Consider the following 22065-nt stretch of genomic DNA (forward strand, 5'->3'; position numbering starts at 1 on the left):
TGCTATGCTTACTACCTGGTGACAGTATCTATACCCTAAACCTCGGCATCACGTAACATGCCCATGTAACAAACCTGCACATGTACCTCCTTATCTAAAATAAAAGTTGAAATTTAAAAAAAAGAAAGAAAGTGAAGGTGGAGAAGAGAAAGGGAAGAACTTGAAATAAGGTTATCAAAATGTTTTCTAACTAAAATCAATCAGCGGTCATCCATACAAAATAAAAACAAAATCCACATTTTCCAAAATTACTATATTGTTAGAATGAGAGATATGGTGGAGGGCTTATAACTCACAAATTTTTTAGAGCAAATTTTTAAAATTTGCTTTCTTGATTATTGTTGCCATACTAATATTACTTTCCATTTCTAAAAGGAGAAAACGGCTGGAAAGGTGACTAGAAAATTGAGTGGCACAGAAGTGGCATGGGGATAAAAATGCTTATACATAATCTATAAAAACTATACTATGTATACTGATAACTAAGAATTCACTATATAATACATAACAAACTTTCTTCAAATAATCGTTATAGTATGTTTTCCATTCATTTATATAAGATCAAAATGCAATACAGAAAATCTATAAAACATACCTCTGATAAAAATGTTTGAGCTGATTTCTGAGCTCCTACATGGAGCAGATATTCATATACGTAGAGTGCTAACCTGGAAAACAAATAAAACATTTATTGAGAAGAAGCATATTAAAATTCATTCTTTAAATAATGCACATCTTTCCATTGCTGAAATATCTTACACACTAACAGTGACCAAAAATAAACCCTTCCTATGCTATTTCAATAGGAATTATTAATAATACATGTATGTTCAGAAAGAACTTAAAGTAATTAAAAGTAGCACATGAAGAAAAAGACAAATGTATTTTTTCTTGGCAAGAAATATATAGAGATTTTTTTCTTGAATCATCTCACTTATCATAAGCTCATTCCCACTGCTATATCTACTATTAATAATCTCTAAATTCCATTTGAAGGCATAATAACCTTTCATTAGTAAAAGAAATGAATTAAGTTAGTGAACTTTCCCAACACTTTATGTCCTTCAATCTTTTTGGTGAATGTTAATGTAAACTCTAGCTGTTTGTAGAAACATATGCCAAAACTGTGCTGAATATCCATTTTAATATTTGCTCAGCAACTTCTCCTTATTCTTTAGATTTGATTGTTAAACCAATAATACTTTAGTTTACAAGGCATTCAGATTCACAGCAAACTACAGCATTATGTAAACTTTAAAGATATCAGATCATATTAAGCATATGGGAGCTTACAGTTTAAAGGTTAACAAAATTATGTATAAATTTATCACTCAAATATAGAATATTGAATGCGTTGTATACACAAACTACTCTCATTATCTTGTGGATTCAGAATTTTCAAGCTACACCATGTGGCTCAATTTCAGTTGAGCTGTTAACAAAATATTATTCATAAACCCAAATTAGTCTGAGGCAGTATTTTTAATGATATCTTGGCCCAATGCCCAGATAGCTCACAACAGTTCAGTTTCTGCTACACTATATTTACCAATATTGAACCAGGTTTACAGTAAACAATACAATGTAACAATAACCACAATTCTGTGGTTATAGTTGTACCACTTGTCTTGCCAAGCAGATTTTCGACTTTTAAAGATTGATTGCATTTACAAAAATGAGTATTTTCTTTATTTTCATGAAAACATATAATGCATCTGTCATGAAAAGAGAAAGCTTGTACACATTCAGTTGCTCTGTCCATTTAATTCTTTCCCCATTCCAAAATTGCCAAATATTGTAGCTACTAAGCACCTTGAGAGAGTAGACCTATTAAAGTTACTCACAGAAAGTAAGTTATTGACCGTGAGGATGAATGTAATTTAGAAACATCTCCTAACATATTCAAATTGAATGACACGTCCTACATCAGTGCTTCTCAACTGCTTTTCCTACCCTAACACAATAAGCCTTATAGCGTGCTCCCTTCAGTAGCAGTATCTCCCTGTGGAAGTGTGGCTTATCACCCAAAGTATATCATAAGGGATACGAGAAATTGGAATATACCTGTAGTTTCAAACAAACAATCCTGCTGGTGATTCTTATCACATATTCTTCAAACACATACCCCATACCTTTCTCCCCCCACTAGTGACTCTCAACTCTACCGCATGATTCAGTGCCCATGATGGCAAATTGTACCTTGGAAAAGGATAATATTTGTAAAATCTTCTTGGATAGGCTGTGGAACCTCAAAATTGCCTGCCAGTGGCAGTCCTGCCCCACTGCCTGAAAAAAAACAGACTCAGGTAACTCCATGTGGCTTTTAAAACCTTGGGCCTAGAGCCAAACCAATGGTTAGCATAGGAAAGAAATCCCCACCTAAGTAAAAGGCTGAACAATAAAGCTGGTCCACCAAGCTTGGGGAATTTGAAAGTGAGAGGCAGAGAGTGAATAAAGCAGGGGCACCATGTTATGGTGAGAACCTGTTATGGAGAGAACAGACCTCAGAACAGTCAAGGCTGTGTCCTTTCAGTAAACCCCATTCTTTAAGTTAAGTGAGTTACCTCCTTGTAACGTCTTCTTTTTCATATTAATGGGGATAATACAGTTCTTCTAAGTTTTCTTTAGTACCTAAGAAACAAAAAGCTTACCTCTTTACAAGTAAAATCAAAAGTGATAGTCCCCACTTTCTCCCTCTGTAAATCTAAAATAGTGATTCTAAAAAATGTATTAGAAGGGACTGAGAATAATTGGAGGTCAGGGTTTCAACTGGAGATTCTGAAGTATCTTCCAAGGGTGTGAGCCCATCCTACTACTATTAGAATCTGCTGTGGCAGCTCATTGTTACCAACAGGGTGATGAAGTAGGATCGGGCTGAGAAAACCTATCTATAATGCTACCTCATATATTCATGTTCTGCAATCTCCTTTGAACAAAATTAATGGTTCTCAGGTCATAAGAATCTATGCTCCAAAAAGGGTGTCAGGGAGCAATGCATGGGTGAACAACTAATTAAGTCTACTGCCATGATGACTCCATAATACATGATCAGCAATCTCTAATTTTTTTTTTTTTTTAATTTTCATAGGGTTTTTGGGAACGGGTGGTGTTTGGTTACATGAGTAAGTTCTTTAGTGGTAATTTGTGAGATTCTGGTGCACCCATCACCCAAGCAGTATACACTGTACCTAATTTGTAGTCTTTTATCACTCACCCTTCTCCCACCCTTTCCCACAAGTCCCCAAAGTTCATTGTATCATTCTTTTTTATTATTTATTTATTATACTTTAAGTTCTGGGATACATGTGCAGAATTTTCAGGTTTGTTACATAGGTATGTATACACGTGCCATGGTGGTTTGCTGCACTCATCAACCCCTCATCTACATTAGGTATTTCTCCTAATGCTATCCCTCCCCTACTGCCTCACCCACTGACAGGTCCCAGTGTGTGATGTTCCCCTCCCTGTGTCCATGTGTTCTCATTGCTCAACTCACACTTATGACTTGAGAACATGCAGTGTTTGGTTTTCTGTTCCTGTGTTAGTTTGCTGAGAATGATGGCTTCCAGCTTCATCCATGTCACTGCAAAGGACATGAACTCATCCTTTTTTGTGGCTGCATAGAATGCCATGGGGGTATATGTGCCATATTTTCTTTATCCAGTCTATCATTAATGGGCATTTGGGTTGGTTCCAAGTCTTTGCTTTTGTGAATAGTGCTGCAATAAACATACGTGTGCATGTGTCATTTAGAATGATTCATAATCCTTTGGGTATATACTCAGTAATGGGATTGCTGGGTCAAATGGTGTTTCTAGTTCCAGATCCTTGAGGAATCGCCACACTGTCTTCCACAATGGTTGAACTAATTTACACTCCCATCAACAGTGTAAAAGCGTTCCTATTTCTCCACATCCTCTCCAGCATCTGTTGTTTCCTGACTTTTTAATGATTGCCATTCCAACTGGCATCAGATGGTATCTCATTGTGGTTTTGATTTGCATTTCTCTAATAAGCAGTGACAATGAGCTTTTTTTCATGTTTGTTGGCTGCATAAATGTCTTCTTTTGAGAAGTAACTGTTCATATCCTGGACCCACTTTTTGATGGAGTTTTTTTTTTCTTGTAAATTTGTTTAAGTTCCTTGTAGATTCTGTATATTAGCCCTTTGTCAGATGGATAGAAACAATCTCCAATATTTTAATTATCACCTCTGTGTACAGGATTTTCCAAACCTATCTCTGTAGTGCTATCCTCTGTCCCAAGCTCCAAACCTGCTTCTCCAAACTAAACTACTGTTTTAAGTTTGGTGTTTTTTGTTTTGTTTTTTTTGAGACGGGGTCTTGCTCTATCATTCTGGCTGGAGTGCAGTGGTGCGATCAGAGCCATCATCCTGCCTGCCTCAGCCTCTCGAGTAGCTCAGACTACAGGCACACACCACCATATCTGACTAATTTTTAATGTTTTTTGGTAAAGACAGGGTCTTGCTATTTTGCCAAGGCTGGTCCCGAACTCCTGAACTCAAGAGATCCTCCTGCCTAGGCTTCCCAAAGTGCTGGGATTACAGGCATGAGCGACTGGACCTGGCCAAGTTTGTTTCTAAAAATATGTTTCTCTCTTAAATTGACCATATCCAAAGTTAAATTCACCTTCTCCATCTGTTTTCATAGTACCCGTGCTCACCTTGAATGGAACACAATTTCTCTGAATGTCAGTTTTTTCATGTGTCAAATAGGAAGAATAATACTTTGCTTGTATTGTCAAAAGGATTAGAAAGCACAGTAAGTAATAACAATTGTTATAATTTTGGCCAATTACCAAATCATGTATTGGATTCTAAGGCACTATCTCTCCCACATTTGCCACTCCTTTCTTTCCTCCTTCCTGCTCTGGAGGAACCACCGGGAGTCACAGCAAGAGCAGGAGCTATAATATTTGCTGTAGCTTCAGATTATGTATTACCCATTAGCTCTCCACAAAAGGACACTGATCCACCAGAAATAAGAATGTCCAGAAAGTTCTGGGGGGAAAGCCCTGTAATAAAAGATACTGTTTGAAAACAATTGATTCCGGCAGAGGGGAGTGACATTGTCCATCCATGCAGGTAAATCACAGCTTGGTGCCATGTCTAGTAATGTGAGATCACCAAACATAAGAAAGCAACATTTTGAGCAGGGCATAGTGGCTCATGCCTGGGAGTAATCCCAAGAAGTGGAAGGCTGAGGCAGGAGGATAGCTTGAGCCCTGGAGTTTTAGACCAGCCTGGGCAACACAGCAAAACCCCATCTCCAAAAAATATATATATTTATATATATTTTTAAAATTAGCCTGTATGGCTCACACCTGCAGTCCCATTGATTTGGGAGGCTGAGGCAGGAGGATCACCTGAGCGCAGGAGTTGAAGGCTGCAGTGAGCTATGATCACATCATTGTCCTCCAGTATGAACAACAAAGTCAGATCTTATGTCAAGAAAGAAAGGAAGAAAGGAAGGAAGAAAGAAAGAAAGAAAAGAAAAGAGAGAGAGAGAGAAAGGAAGGAAGGAAAGAAAGGAAAGAAAAGAAGAAAAAGGAAGAAAGAAAGAAAGAGAAGGAAAGGAAGGAAGAAAGAAAGAAAAGAAAAGAAAAAGGCAACATTTTATTTGGATTACCCAACAGTGAAAATTTAAAGATAAATATTGAATATACAAATATTTGAACAGTAATACTTTCTAATTAACATTTTCCTTTTTATGATCGTTAAGAAATTTAAGTACTTTATTAAAATACAGAGTGGCTATTTAGCATAGTAGCTAATGTGATCTAAATACATAGAAACAAATTAACAAATACAGTAAGAGTCAGCTGCAAAAAGTAGAACCAGTCTTTCTTTAAAAAACATTGATTAATGAAAAAGCCTATCAATGATTCATGGATCATATATCTTCAAATTATCTTCATTTCATTCTAATTTTAAACTGAATATCAATGACCAAGTTATCAAAATGATGACCAACAATTCTAGAGAGGGAGCCGAAGCAGGAAATACAAAATATATCTGGTACAGCTCAGCACCTTCTTTACTCCTTGGTCACTACAGGCGCCTAAACTTTAAAAATAAGAACAGAGGTAGAGATTAAGATGAGAAGAACACAGAGAAGAGCCAAAGCCTGAGATCATTAGATAACACCTACACATGTGATGGACACTAGACTCACTGTCCCTCAACTACACACACATGTACTCACAACTGCAGTGGGAGGCAGACCGGAAACATCAACCAACAGTGATAAAATTCCATAATTGGAATTGTATCGGTCTCCAGTTCTGACAGTCAAATCTCCTTCAACTAGGCTTCATGAATTCAATATCTATAGTAATTTGGATTAGAACAGGTCTTCGGTTTAATCTTCTAATCTATTTTTTAAGAGTGGGAGGACCCCACTTACTCTTTATTTTGCACATGATTCTAACAAAGGGGTTTTTTTTGATTTAAAAATTATACAATTAGAAGGAAATTAAAGATACATAATTTTTTTTTTTTTTTTTTTTTTTTTTTTGAGATGGAGTCTTGCTCTGTTGCCAGGCTATGCCAAGATTGCAGTGGCGTGATCTTGGCTCACTGCAATCTCTGCCTCCCAGGTTCAAGTGATTCTCCTGCCTCAGCCTCCCGAATAGCTGGGACTACAGGTGCCACCACGCCCAGCTAATTTTTGTATTTTTAGTAGAGACAGGGTTTCACCATGTTGGCCAGGATGGTCTCAATCTCTTGACCTTGTGATCCGCCCACCTCAGCCTCCCAAAGTGCTAGGATTACAGGGGTGAGCCATCACGCCCAGCCAGATATATAAAAATTAAAAAATAGATAAAAGTGTTCAACTGTTGACTGTCCCTACAAAAATTAAATAAAATTAAAAAGCAATAAAGGACTGAGAAAACAGGATCTGTAATCCTATTTTCTTTATACATTAAACATATTAGCCTTGACATAACATATAGCCTTATGTCAAGGTTAATATGTTTAATATATAAAGAGGTTTTGGGGAACAGTGTTTGGTTACATGAGTAAGTTCTTTAGTGGTGATTTGTGAGATTTGTGACATAACATATAGCCTTATGTCAAGGCTAATATGTTTAATATATAAAGAGCACAAATAAAATGACATGTCAGAATATGAAGACCTATGAAGATCTTAGTTTTTAAATAATGAGCAAGGTAAGAAAATGAAAATTCAAATAAGAAGAATGGTTACACATGGCCAGTAACTCCAAAAAAAACTGTTCAACCCCTAATCATAAAAAGTATTTCAAAATTTCACTAATGAATGTAGCAAAGACTTTAAAAACATTAAAGCATTCAATGCCTATAAGGGTGAAATGTGGAAGTGTAAATGGTGCAACTTTTCAGAAAAATACCATGGCAAAATGAAAAAGTCATAAGTCTTTTTTTTTTAAGTGCAGAACAGTTTGTATAGTATGCTCTCATCTGTATCACAGAAATATTCTCTGTACATGCAAGCACTGGAACAAGTCGCTCCCATGCTTCCCACGCTCATGGAATCATCTGAGTTCAAACAGTGTCTTTTATTGCAGGCCTTTTTTCCTAGAGACTGGGGGCCTGGAATAAGAGGGAGACTTTTCTAACCGTGTAACTTTTCTTCTGTTGATTACTTCCCCTGAGCTTATATTTCCTATTTTGAAAGAAATAAATAAGCAATAAAAAATTAAATATTAAACCTTTACATCCTTTTATTTTCCAGTAATTTTTATTCTAAAATACTACGATAAAGATTCAGAACGCCAAACAATTTATAATGATGCCTGGGGCAAAATTATAGCAGTGAAAAACTGGCAATCTAAATATCTGAGAAAAAATAAACCATTAGATTATGATATATACATGTGATGGGGAAATATATTTTTGCTAAATGTTTAATGATATTAAGAAATGCTCATAATTCATTGTTAAAATTTAAAACTCCCAAATACATACAATGTATGTAGAAAAAGCATAGAAGGAAGTAAGAGTCACGGCTACTGGCAGAAACAATAAAAATAAGAAGTAACAGATGAAGTCCAACTAGTATGAATGAGGCAAAAAAACTAAGTAAAGCAGTGAAACTAATATGGCCAACTTGGAGTTGGGCCAAATATCCCTGTGCCTCCCTCAGAAGGCCTGAGGGCAACTCTTATTATAGTACTGTCCTCTAATCAACCATCATAATGGTAGCTTTATGTCTCCAGTAAAAGATTAAACTTTGTGGCACTCTAAACAAATATCGAAGGTATTCAGCTATATAAAAATATTAAATCTCTAGTTTATTTTCTGCAAATTATTTTCCCAATTAATTCTGACTTAATTTTAGTCAGGTTTTTTGGAGGGAAGGAGGATTTAGCTATTTAAAATAAAATTTTGACAACAGAACAAAAACTTTATTTTTGAATTTGATAAATAAAAATTGTATAAAGTTTTGTCATATAAATATTCGTAATATACAACATGATGTCTTGATACATTTATATATTGTGGAATGACTAAATCAAGCTAATTAACATATCCATTGCCTCAAATATTTATCTTTTCTGTGTGTGGTGAGAACACTTAAAATCTACTCTCTCAGCAACTTTCAAATATACAAAACATTGTTATTAATAATAACTACAGTCACCACATTACCACATTGTACAATAGATCTCTTGAATGTATTCTTAATATCTAGCTGAACTTTCGTTATTTTAGACATACATCTCCCAAATCCTCCCTACTGCCTGCCGATGACCACCATTCTATGCTGCTTCTATAGGTTCAATGTTTTTAGATTCCATACAATCGAGCCTCCTTATCTGTGGGTTCCACATGGTTGGATTCAACCAACCTGGGATCAAAAATACAAGCATCCCCCAGTATCCACAGGGATTGACTCCAATACCCTCACAGATACCAAAATCCACAGATGCTCAAGTCCCTGATACAAAATGGCATAGTGTCTACATATATCCTATACATATTCTTCTGTACATGTTAAATTATCTCTAGATTACTCTAATACCCAGTACAATGTAAATGCTAAATAGTTATACTTTATTTTTTATGTTGTGCTATTTTTTATTGTTGTATGATTTTTTCCAAATATTTTTTATCCTTGAATGCAGAACCCACAGATACTAAGGGCTGACTGTATAAGTGAGATTATACAGTATTTGTCTTTCTCTGCCTCACTCATTTCACTTAACATAATGTCCTCCAGGTTCATCTATGTTGTCAAAATGACAGGATTTCCCTAATGAACACTGATGCGAAAATCCTCAATAAAATACTGGCAAACTGAATCCAGCAGCACATCAAAAATCTTATCCACCACGATCAAGTCGGCTTCATCACTGTTATGCAAGGCTGGTTCAATAAACGCAAATCAATAAACGTAATCCATCACATAAACAGAACCAATGACAAAAGCCACACGATTATCTCAATAGATGCAGAAAAGGCCTTCGATAAAATTCAACATCTCCTCATGTTAAAAACTCTCAATAAACTAGGTATTGATGGAACATATTTCAAAATAATAAGAATGATTTATGACAAACCCATAGCCAATATCTCATTGAATGGGCAAAAGCTGGAGGCATACCCTTTGAAAATTGGCACAAGACAAGGACGCCCTCTCTCACCACTCCTATCCAACATGTTATTGGACATTCTGGCCAGGGCAATCAGGCAAGAGAAAGAAATAAAGGGTATTTAAATAGGAAGACAGGAAGTCAAATTGTCTCTGTTTGCAGATGACATGACTCCATATTTAGAAAACTCCACTGTCTCAGCCCAAAAAATCCTTAAGCTGATAAGTAACTTCAGCAAAGTCTCAGGATACAAAATCAATGTGCAAACATCACAAGCATTCTTATACACCAACAAAAGTCAAATAGAGAGCCAAATCATGAATGAACTTCCATTCACAATTGCTACAAAGAGAATAAAATACCTAGGAATACAACTTACAAGGGATGTGAAGGATCTCTTCAAGGAGAACTACAAACCACTATTCAAGGAAATAAGAGAGGACACAAACAATGGAAAAACATTCCATGCTTATGGCTAGGAAGAATCATTATCATGAAAACAGCAATACTGCCCTAAGTAATGTATAGATTCAATGTTATTCCGATCAAGCTACCATTGACTTTCTTCACAGAACTAGAAAAAAACTACTTTAAATTTTATAAGGAACCAAAAAAGAGCCTGTATAACCAAGACAATGCTAAGCAAAAAGAACAAAGCTGGAGGCATCATGCTACCTGACTTCAAACTATACTATAAGGCTACAGTAACCAAAACAGCATGGTACTGGTAGCAAAACAGATATATAGACCAATGGAACAGAACAGAGACCTCAGAAATAACATCACACATCTACAACCATCTGATCTTTGACAAACCTGACAAAAACAAGAAATGGGGAAAGGATTCCCTATTTAATAAATGGTGCTGGGAAAACTGGCTAGCCATATGTAGAAATCTGAAACTGGACCCCTTCCTTATACCTTACACAAAAATTAACTCAAGATGGATTAAATACTTAAATGTAACACCCCAAACCATAAAAACACTAGAAGAAAACCTAGGCAATACCATTCAGGACACAGGCATAGACAAAGACTTCATGACTAAAACACCAAAAGCAATGGCAACAAAAGCCAAAATAGACAAATGGGATCTAATTAAACTAAAGAGCTTCTGCACAGCAAAAGAAACTAGCATCAGAGTGAACAGGCAACCTACAGAAAGGGAGAAAATTTTTGCAATCTACCCATCTGACAAAGGTCTACCAGAATCTACAAGAAACTTAAACAAATTTACAAGGAAAAAACCAAACAACCCCATCAAAATGTGGGCAAAGTATATGAACAGACCCTTCTCAAAGAAGACATTTATGTGGTCAACAAACATATGAGAAAAAGCTCATCATCACTGATCATTATAGAAATGCAAATCACCACAATGATATACCATTTCACACCAGTCAGAATGGCAATTATTAAAACATCAGGAAACAATAGATGCTGGCGAGGTTGTGGAGAAACAGGAATGCTTTTACGCTGTTGATGGGAATGTAAATTAGTTCAACCATTGTGGAAGACAATGTGGCAATTCCTCAAGGACCTAGAACCAGAAATACCATTTGACCCAGCAATCCCATTACTGGGTATATACCCAAATAATTATAAATCATTCTACTATAAAGACATATGCACATGTATGTTTATTGCAACACTATTTACAATAGCAAAGACTTGGAACCAACCCAAATGACCATCAATGGGTCAAGAAAATGTGGCACATATACACCATGGAATACTATGCAGTCATAAAAAAGAATGAATTCATGTTCTCTGTAGGCACATGGATGAAGCTGGAAGCCATCATTCTCAGCAAACACACACAGGAAAAAAAAACCCAAATACCACATGTTCTCAGTCATAAGTGGGAGCTGAACAATGAGAACACATGGACACAGGGAGGGGAACAACATAAACCAGAGCCTGTTGAGGGCTGGGGCACCAGGGGAGGGAGAGCATTAGGACAAATACCTAATGAACGTGGGGCTTAAAACCTAGATGACAGGTTGATAGGTGCAGCAAACCACAGTGGCACATGTATACTACGTAACAAATCAGCACATTCTGCACATGTATCCTATAACTTAAAGTAAAATTTTAAAAAATTGTTTTTTAAATGACAGGATTTCCTTCCTGTTAAAGGTTGAATAGTATTCAATTGTGTATATATAGTCTGTTTTCCTTCATCTGTTGATGGACACTAAGGTTGATTCCATATCTTGTCTATTGTGATTAATGTGGCAATGAATACGGGAATGCAGATATCTCTTAGACATACTGATTTTATTCCCTGTGGATATATAGAGTGGGATGGCGAGATCATATGGTAGTTCTATGCTTAATTTTTTGAGAAACCTCCATACTGTTTTCCATCATGGCTGTACTAATTTATATTCCCACCAACAGTGTACAATGGTTCCCTTTTATCCACATCCTCAACAACACTTATCTCTCTTTTTTTTTTATTATAGCCATTCTAACAGGTGTCAAGTGATACTTCATTTTGGTTTTAATTTGCATTTCCCTGATAATTAGCGACACTGAGCATTTTTTCATATACTTGTTGGCCATTGGTATGTTTTGAGAAATTTCTATTCGTGTCCTTTGCCCACTTGGTAACTGGGTTATTTGTTTTCTTGCTATTGAGTTGTCTGAGTTCCTTTATATATTTTGGATATTAACCCCTTATCAGAGGTTAGGTTTGTAAGTATTTTCCCCCATTCCCTAGGTTGTCTCTTCACTCTGGGATTATTTCTTTTGCAGAAGCTTTTTAGTTTGATATTATCCCATTTACCTACTTTTGACTTTGTTGGCTATGCTTTTGGGGTCATATCCGTGAAATTATTGCTAAAAGCAATGTCATGAAGCTTTTCACCTATGTTTTCTTCTAGTAGCTCTATGGTTTCAAGTCTTATGTTTAAGTCTTCAGTCTATTTTGAGTTTGAATTTTGTCTGTGGTATGAGATGACAGTCTAATTTCATTCTGCATGCAAATACAATACAGAACTTAGATATATTCATTCAAAAAGCACTTAAGTAATTTCTCTCTGCCTAATACATGAATTTTAAAATCTGAGAAAATGTCATTGCCATACCAACAAATAAAATTATTTCCAACTGGCCAGGTACGGTAGCTCATGCCTCTAATCCCAACCCTTTGGGAGGCCGAGGTGGGTCAATCACCTGAGGTCAGGAGTTTGAGACCAGCCTGACCAACATGGTGAAACCCTGTATCAACTAAAAAGACAAAAAAGTAGCCGGGCGTGGTGGCAGACGCCTGTAATCCCAGCTACTTGGGAGGCTGAGGCAGAAGAATCGCTTGATTCTTGGGAGGAATCAAGAATCCTTGGGAGAATCGCTTCGGAGGCAGAGATTGCAATGAGCTGAGATAGGGCCACCACACTCCAGCTTGGGCAACAAGAGCAAAACTCTGTCTCAAAAACAACAACAAAAAAATTATTTCCAATTTACCTTATGAAAATTACAACTTCTGCCCCGGTGCAGTGGCTCACACCTGTAATCCCAACACTTTGGGAGGCTGAGGTGGGTGAATCACAAGGTCAGGAGTTCAAGACCAGCCTGGCCAATATGGTGAAACCCCGTCTCTACTAAAAATACAAAAATTAGCTGGGCATGGTGGTAGACGCCTGTAATCTCAGCTACTCAGGAGGCTGAGGCAGAGAACTGCTTGAACCCAGGAGGCGGAGGTTACAGTAAGCCAAGATCGAGCCACTGCACTCCAGTCTGGGCAACAGAGCAAGACTCAATCTCAAAAACAAAAACAAAACAAAAAAAAAGAAAATTATAACTTTTAAGAAAGAAACCTGAATTCTTTCCATTCATATGAACAAAATCCATTACATGCTTGCCAGTAGGTATCATCTAACAGTACTAGGACAGATGAACTATTTAACTAATTACGTATCTACAACACAGACTGTTACTTAAGTGTCTAATTACAGATTCTGAACCATTCTTGTAAACGAATGAATGTAGAGTCTGGGAAAGGAGTAAAGATCTTACTTCACTCAATTCTTTCTATGGTCTAGTTATCTAATTTGAGGTTAAATACAATGCTCTAAAATTTAGAATTGGTAGAAAATAAGAAAGATAGGCAAGATATTAAAGGTAAGTTTTCTAAGACAGTATGGTTGATTCGCAAACAAGTTTACCAAGAAACACATAAATAAAAGGTAAATACTGCCTTTTAATTACCTGTTAGCTTACAGCTAATTCCTAACTCTCTTTCTACATATATACATGTCTGTATGTATGTATATATGTATAATACAACTATATATAACAAATCATGATTTAACAGAAGTCAGCTAATAAAATGACCTAATTTTTAAATCCCAATTTATAGAACAGTTAAAGTAGATATGACTTTGTATCATAGAAAGGATTTTTCAACTTTATGAACAGGATTCATCAAGTATTTCCTTTACATTATATGTGTTGGTTATAAAATCGTATGATTTAATGTCCACAAAACTTTTCAGATAATGTACTATATATAATGTGTGCCAGTTGTAGACAACATTTGATTATGCCTCACAATATCAAGGTGCACAGAGTTATGGACTATGCATAAATATCATTAGATAAGTGCCTATACAATGAGAAGTCCAACTACCAATAAATGGCTACATCTGTCAACCTGACCATAATATCCTATATCTACTTTTCTACTTAGGTCTGTCTATTACCTGTTAAAGAACCTGTCTTCTGCAACCTATCCTTTTAATATTCAAAAAAAAATGTAAGGTTGAAACTGAAAAGTAGCCATTTAATATTGGAAAACATCCAACTTTAGCAATGACAAATGATTTTGTTGGTATTTTGCCATTTTCTAACATTTAGCAAGTAAAAAGATTCAAATAAAAATAAGGCATGCAAATTAATGCATCCCCATTTGTAATTTTAAAATTCTTTGAGTTAATTCACTATATGTGCAAAAAATGGCTCTTCCTAGTTTCTCTTGAAATTAAACTACTATAATATACATTTTCTGTCTTATCTCTGCATATACTTTTTAAATTTTAACTTTAGTTTTTTTGTTTTTTGTTTTTGTTTTTGTTGAGACAGAATCTCACTCTGTTGCCCAGGCTGGAGTGCAGCAGCAGCATCTTTGCCCACTGCAACCTCTGCCTCCTGGTTTCCAGTGATTCTCATGCTTCAGCCTCCCGAGTGGCTGGGACTACAGGCATATGCCACCATGCCTGGCTAATTTTTCTGTATTTTTGTATTTTTAATAGAGATGGGGTTTCACCATGTTGGCCAGGCTGGTCTTGAACTCCTGCCTTAGCCTCCCAAAGTGCTGGGATTACAGGCGTGAGCCACCGCACCCTTTTTGGTCTTGTTAATCTCTGTATCTTCAGCTCCTAAAATAGTAGGTAACTAATAAATATTTTTGAATGCATTAATGACTCTCTCAGACCACACATAAGGCATTTGTAGAATCTTTTGGTTTCTTCTATTCAAGGCATTCAAGGAGAAAGTTTAAGATCTCCCCTTAGATACCTATCTTAGCACAGCATCCTCTCAGTATCCTTATGATTCAGCCTGTCAACTAAGTACCATACTGTTTGACAACATGAAAGTTACTAAACAATTCCTTCACACTGATTTCTAATTTCTATATACAAAGAGGAATTTTTTAGAAAGAAATAAATTGGTTTGTTTAATTGTGGGTGACAGATTTTTGGTGGTTTGTTTGTTGTTATTTTACTAAAAAGATCCTCAAAAGCATCTTTCCTCCTTATTTCCTTTTAAAAGGAAATAAAGGAAGTCTGTCAAAGAAGAGATACTTGTAGCAGTCTTATTTCAGGATTCTCTGTTCTGTTCCACTGGTCTATGTGTCTCTTTTGTACCAGTGCCATGCTGTTTTGGTCACTGTAGCCTTGTAGTATAGTTTGATGCCAAGTAGCTTGATGGCTCCAGGTTTGTTTTTTGCTTAGGATTGCCATGGCTATTTGTGCTCTTTTTTTATTCCACATGAACTTTAAAATAGTTTTCTCTAGTTCTGTAAAGAATGTGAATAAAATTGCTTTGGGCAGTATGGCCATTTTAATGATACTGATTCTTCCTATCCACGAGCATAGAATGTTGTTCCACTTGTTTTTGTCATCTCTGACTTCTTTGAGCACTGGTTTGTAGTTTTCCGTGTAAGCAAGGTTAGAGAATAAATAATAAAAGGAAGGTAGAGGGCTATGCAAGGGGTATTTTAGAAAGAATGGTCTAGCTGCTGCCACACAGCACTGATGGATGGATGTATCTAAAATCCTGCATCTGAATTCCACTTCTTATCCTACACCCTTAAATCCCAATATCAGTCACTAGAGAAGCCTCATATATAGACAATGTAGAATAGATTAGGTTTTCCTAAAGATCTTCTAGAGTCTTTCTTTTTAATTGAGACAGAGTCTCACTCTGTCACCCATGATGGAGTGCAGTGGCACAATCTTGGCTCACTGCAACCTCTGCTCCCAGGTTCAAGCGATTCGCCTGCTTCAGCCACCTGAGTAGCTAGGATTACAGATGCCAGTCACAATGCCCGGCTAATTTTTTTATTATTATTAGTAGTAGTAGAGACAGAGTTTTACTATGTTGGCCAGGCTGGTCTTGAACTCCTGACCTCAGGTGATCTACCCGCTTTGGCCTCCCAAAGTGCTGGGATTACAGGCGTGAGCTACCGCGCCCAGCCTCGGAGTCATTTTAGATCTAGAAAAGAACCTCTCTTATTCCTGTATAATTCCAGTGTGGACCAATGATACTTATCAATGTCCAAATGTGATTCCTAGGTGACAAAATGCCAACAGTTAGCTGGATCACAGCCAGCTGAAGAGCAGTAAGGAGCATCTGGCAGCCTTTGAAAGACTGCTCATAAGACTGTGAGTAGTTATTAGCAGTGAAACAGGATCAGCCTGATCAAATGTTCAACGCGCTTGCAACCTGCTGTTAAGGAGGTGTGAAAAATTAGAAATCTGTTTTTAACATTGTCTTTTTTAAGTTCCTCATTATTAACAGTTAAGCTAAAAAGCAGATTTAGAGTGTCAAAATCTCTGCCAATGGAACCAAGTAATAACACGAATACCCAGCCTTTGTTTTAAACATACTTATAACATGTATTCTTTATATTTTCAATATCAGTTTTAGAGAAATAGATAACTGATATACTACATACAGATACTGAAGATACTGAACTGAGCATTAGTAATGTTCTAGAACAGGAATAATTGCATTAGTTAACACACAGACATCAATGATAGATTTAACAACTAGATGGGATAGTTGGACATAAAAAAGTACTACTTAGCTGATATCACTGATGTCATATATTATAAACAAGCAATACTGAGTGCGTAGGTTTGGTATTAAATAATTTGGTGTGGCCAGAAATGTAAACACTTGCCTTATACAGAAAGCCAATTTCAAAATTAAAATGACTACTATCAACTTTGGAGAACTGAAAAGGGCAAAGGTATAAAAATGTAAATTTTTAAAAACTAATTAAGTCAACATTATATTATAAATAATTATTTATAGAGTTTAAGAATTTCCATCTAATCTTGCTTAGCAGTATACATTGCTATTACTGTGCTCGGTGCACTTGTTAATAAGATTTGCTCTACTTTAATCCAATTTGAAGATTATCCTTTATACTCAGGCTCCCACTTTCTATGGAATCTTGATATACACAGATTGTCATAATCTTTACTTTGTCTGTGTTATCCTCACAGAGAGCACATTGTCCTTTACATCCGCCCAAGACACTGGTAGCTTCTTAATACTTGTTGACTAACCTTGGAAGTCTTGCTGTACTCTATTTCAATGTTTTCACATAAAAATTAACACCAGACACCAGACTTCCACTCATGCCAAGGAGAAGAATGTGGGATTTGACCTCTTGCTGTAAACAACTAAAAACTGGATATACGAAACAACTGTTTCTAGACACTGGACAAAAGGCAATGCATCCCTGCAATACCTGATAAAAGGGGGAAAAATAGGTGGAGTCCTATCATCATCCTAGCTTTCTGCCTCAAGGCAAACTGCAGAACACAGTACAAGGACGGAGAAACCCAAATACAGAACAACAATCTCTTGAGTTGAGACCAAAAGATAATATTTGGAGGAGGCTGAGGCAGCTGGAATTTATGAGGCAGAGTACCAGACAAAAGGGACACACAGACACACAGACACACACACACACACACATGCTCCAACAATCCATAAAGGGGTCCCTTTACTGTAGCAGCCAAAGAACCATTGCTCCCACAGGGCTGGAAAACCAATGACTACTCAGTAGAAAGACCTGACTGAACACCAAAAGCATTCAGTAGAGACCAGTGGGTTCATACTTCAGAGGCAGGGCTAACTTAGTACTAAAGTAAAGCTATTATATAGACTCACTGTAACAATTATGGGTAATTTTAACAACTTAAACCAAGCTTTTAACAACATGTAACTATAGCCAGACTAATGTGGCTAGAAAGTAGCTTAAAGATACTTTACAGTATCATTACTATAAAGATAAGTTACCTCCCTCAAAAAAAGGTGATACTAGGAATGAAGTATAACTTATAAGTGGGTGAAAGACTTGACAAAATTACTGAATTTGTATTGAATTGTTACCTCTACAGAGAAAACAATATGAAGCCCAAAGAAAAAACAATATAATAACAAAAATTTTGTTACCATATTTTCTTATTAAGCATTTTTATTCTGTGACACAATGAAGAGTTCACAGTTTTCTAGCAGGTTATAGCTCTAATTTTGAAGTAGGATCAATGGAAAGGGAAAGGTATAGAATTCAACTGATGGCAAAATGTCTTAGAACACTTACTTTTATCAATCAAAGGATGCTGTAGTTATATTTGGAGTCAATCAGACAACCATAACTTTCCCCACCTGAGAGAATAATGCTGTAACAGGTAATGAGTTACCTTTCCCAAATTGAGAAAATTATTACTGCTTCATGCTCAGAGGACATAGTGGGTATCAATACTTAACTAAGATACAATTACTGTTGATAGAAATTTCCTGGGAGCTAAATGCAAACCAATAAATATAATCCATCAATTCAGCACTACCCAGTAGATTTAAAGATAGAGGTTATATGGAGGGTAAAAAAAAAAAAAAAAAAAAAACCGGAAAAAGGAAAAGAAATTTTGAATAAATTTTAATTTTTCAGTTTCAACACAGAATTAACATTTCTTCATGCATTCAAATATGAACAGCCAAAACACAATGACTCTAATCAAATATTCATAAGTAGCTTAAAAATGACTCGGCTGTAAGATTTTATCCAGCCTACTTATCTTAATCCAAAGTAAATTTTCCTTAAAAAAAGAAACTAAATATAATTATAAAACTGTATTTTCACTTCTGAAATTAACCATGTTAAACCCATGTTTTAATTTATAAACAATTTATTTCACGTTTAATATTCAGTGCTGGTTATTTTTAACCAGTTGAATTACTACTTAAATGGCCTTTCCTCAATTTAATTGTGTAACAGCACTACCACCAGGCAATAAGTAAATAAAGCATAAAGTTTACTAAAATCAGTCAATAATATTAAATCTTTTTACAAAACAATTTTGGAATATTCATTTGAAATTAATGTCTTTAATAAAGGTCTTGTTACATTTTACATTATATTTAGTAAAGGTCCTCATCATGTGTACAGAAAATTTAAAGACAGAAAACAAAATTATCTTTACAAATTACTTCCCAAAGGAATAATTTTAGCCAAGTTCAAAGTGTTCTTAAAATTTTGAAACTTAAAAACTATGTCTCTACCATCTCAGTACAGTTCTACCTCTGGAATTTATTCTAAAGAAAAAAGTACATAAAATGGCTTATATAAAAGATTTTTATGATAGGGTTTTACTGACAGTAAAAGACAAAATGAAAGTAGCCTCTATGTTCAACTAAATAGAAATCATTAAATTATGGTACACTATTTTGCATATGTGTAAAAACTAATGAAAGTATATAGAATAAAACTTTGCAAAGTAATTACAACAAACCCTGACAACACTAAATTCTGGCAATGATGTAGAGTAACAGAGACTTTCCTTCATTGCTGGTGGGAATGCAAAATGGTCCACCCATTTTGGAAGACAGTTTGGCAACTTCTTACAAAGCTAAACATACTCTTATCAGGAATTGTACTCCTTGGTATTTACCCAAATGAAGTGAAAACTTATGTCTACACAAAAACCTGCACATAGATGTTTTTGGCAGCTTTATTCATAATTGGCAGCACTGGGAATCAAACAAGATGATTTCAGTAGGTGAAGGGAGAAATAAAGTGTAGTGCATCCAGAAAATGAAATATTCCGTACCAGAAAGAAATGAGGGGACATGGATGAAGCTGGAAGCCATCATCCTCAGCAAACTAACACAGGAACAGAAAACCAAACGCCACATGTTCTCACTCATAAGTGGGAGCTGAACATTGCGCACAGATGGACACATGGTGGGTAACATCACACACCAGGGCCTGTTGAGGGGTGGGGGATGAGGGTTGACAGGAGGGAACTTAGAGGACAGGTCAATATGTGCAGGAAACCACCATGGCACACGCATACCTATGTAACAAACCTGCATGTTCTGCACATGTATCCCTTTTTTTTTTTAAGAAGAAATGAAGACAAAAAGAAGGCAGAAAAGAAAAAGAAAAAGAAAAAAATGAGCTATCAAGCTATGAAAAGACACAGAGGAAACTTAAATGCTTATGACTAAGTGAAAGAAACCAATCTGAAAAGGTTACATACTGTATGATTCCACCTTTATGATATACTGGAAAAGGCAGAAGTATAAACAGACGGTAAAAGGATAAGTGGTTGCCAGGAGTTAGGGGGTCAGAGGGATGAAAGTCACAGAATGCAGGATTTTTAGGTTAGTGAAACTACTTTGTATGCTACTGCAATGGTAAACACACGCCATCATGTGTTTGCCGAAACTCACAGAATGCACACCACCAACAGAGAACCCTAATGTAAACTATGGACTTCAGGTGATAATGAGGCTTCAATGTAGGTTCATCAATTATAACCAAAAGTATCATTATGGTGGGGGATGCTGATCAACGTGGAGGCAATGCACGTGTCGCAGCAGGAGGTATATGGGAAATCTCTACATCTTCCACTCAATTTGCTGTGAACCTAAACGTTAAAATTTATTTTAAAAGTTATTACAATGGGTAATGAAGCTTCTTACTCCTCTTTACTTTTCTATATTTGGCAGTTTTTCTGTAATCAAGAAAAAAATTTATAAACTTAGTTAAGTTCCTATCTCCATCTCCAATCTTACTGTAAATTATCTACAAGTAACATTTTCCTCAAGTACAGATGAACAAGTTTACTGTAACAATAAGTTATGTCAACATACTATAACCAAGAAAATATCTTCCTTCTAAATAATGTAAATTTTATATCCCAAGAAAATACTTTAAAGCTTTCTGAAGTTTTTTTCCTCCGACAAGGAAAAGCACTGAAAACAACTTATTTATAATTTTTTCCTCACTTTACCACTATTTTTTTCTTAATTCCCCCTGTTAATTCTCTTTTGTGATCTTTATATATGCCATTTTGGCACTTACATCTATTTTACTTTACATCTGCTTTCCTTTCCCATCCACTTTACCTTCTTTTTTAATGTTTCCCCTATTCCTTCCTTAATTCTAACCAAATCTCTATGCTCATCTAGCTGTGACACATTTGGTGATGTCTTTAGTTATACCTACTTCATCACTGTCATATTTAAGTAGGCACATTAATATTCACCATTAAGTGATACCAGTGCTTATAATACATTTTCCACTTTCTCCAAAGGAATTCTGAGTTTTTCTCATTGCAAATTTCAGCAATATATCTGATCTGTACTCCTTAGGACACAAGTAGAACAGAAAAGAAATGCTTCAGACAAATACACCTATAGACACAGGGTCCACAACTCTAATGCCACTGAAGGAAGTGGGCAGGTGGTCAAAGGAAAATCCCAACTCATGAAAAACCCAGGATACTCTTTTCCCTCTGATTTTAGAGGATATAAATGTATGGTAATCATTTTTAAACAACATTATTTGGAGGTATTTTTCAAAGGCTCCAAATAAAATAATCAGAATCACAGGATATTTTTTTTTCCTCTGGGCATTAAGCCACTTCTTAGCCCTAGTTCAATATATTAAGATATCAACAACATTTGCTCTTTGAGACTATTTATTCATCTCTTCATCAGTCAACTCTTAAGCATCTACTTTATGTAAAGTACTGAGAACCAATAAAATATAATTAATATAAGACCCACTAATTCAGAATTTGTGGCAATATGGTCACATCATTACTCCAAGAAAGAGTTTAACAATTCAGTAGCATAAGGATAATTCTAAACATCCAATGTTAGAAACAAAAACTATTTTCAAACATCCTGAGAAAGTTTACAAATACACACTTACTAT

General features: G+C 35.7%; 1 protein-coding gene across 11 annotated transcripts in view; it reads right to left on the reverse strand.

The window, feature by feature from the left end:
• The window catches only part of SSBP2 (single stranded DNA binding protein 2), a 324484-nt gene that overhangs the window by 214856 nt on the left and 87563 nt on the right, over positions 1 to 22065 (reverse strand). For all 11 annotated transcript variants that reach the window (XR_002522615.2, XM_003899887.4, XM_021939513.2 and 8 more), the window contains exon 2: positions 596 to 668. Coding sequence is in view for 10 of the 11 variants with exons in the window: in XM_003899887.4 (XP_003899936.1) it covers positions 596 to 668 (73 nt within the window). In the remaining variant the exon portion in view is untranslated. The remainder of the gene's footprint in view (positions 1 to 595; positions 669 to 22065) is intronic.

The sequence above is a fragment of the Papio anubis genome, chromosome 5, assembly GCF_008728515.1.
Source record: "Papio anubis isolate 15944 chromosome 5, Panubis1.0, whole genome shotgun sequence".
In the NCBI taxonomy this organism is placed as follows: domain Eukaryota; kingdom Metazoa; phylum Chordata; class Mammalia; order Primates; family Cercopithecidae; genus Papio; species Papio anubis.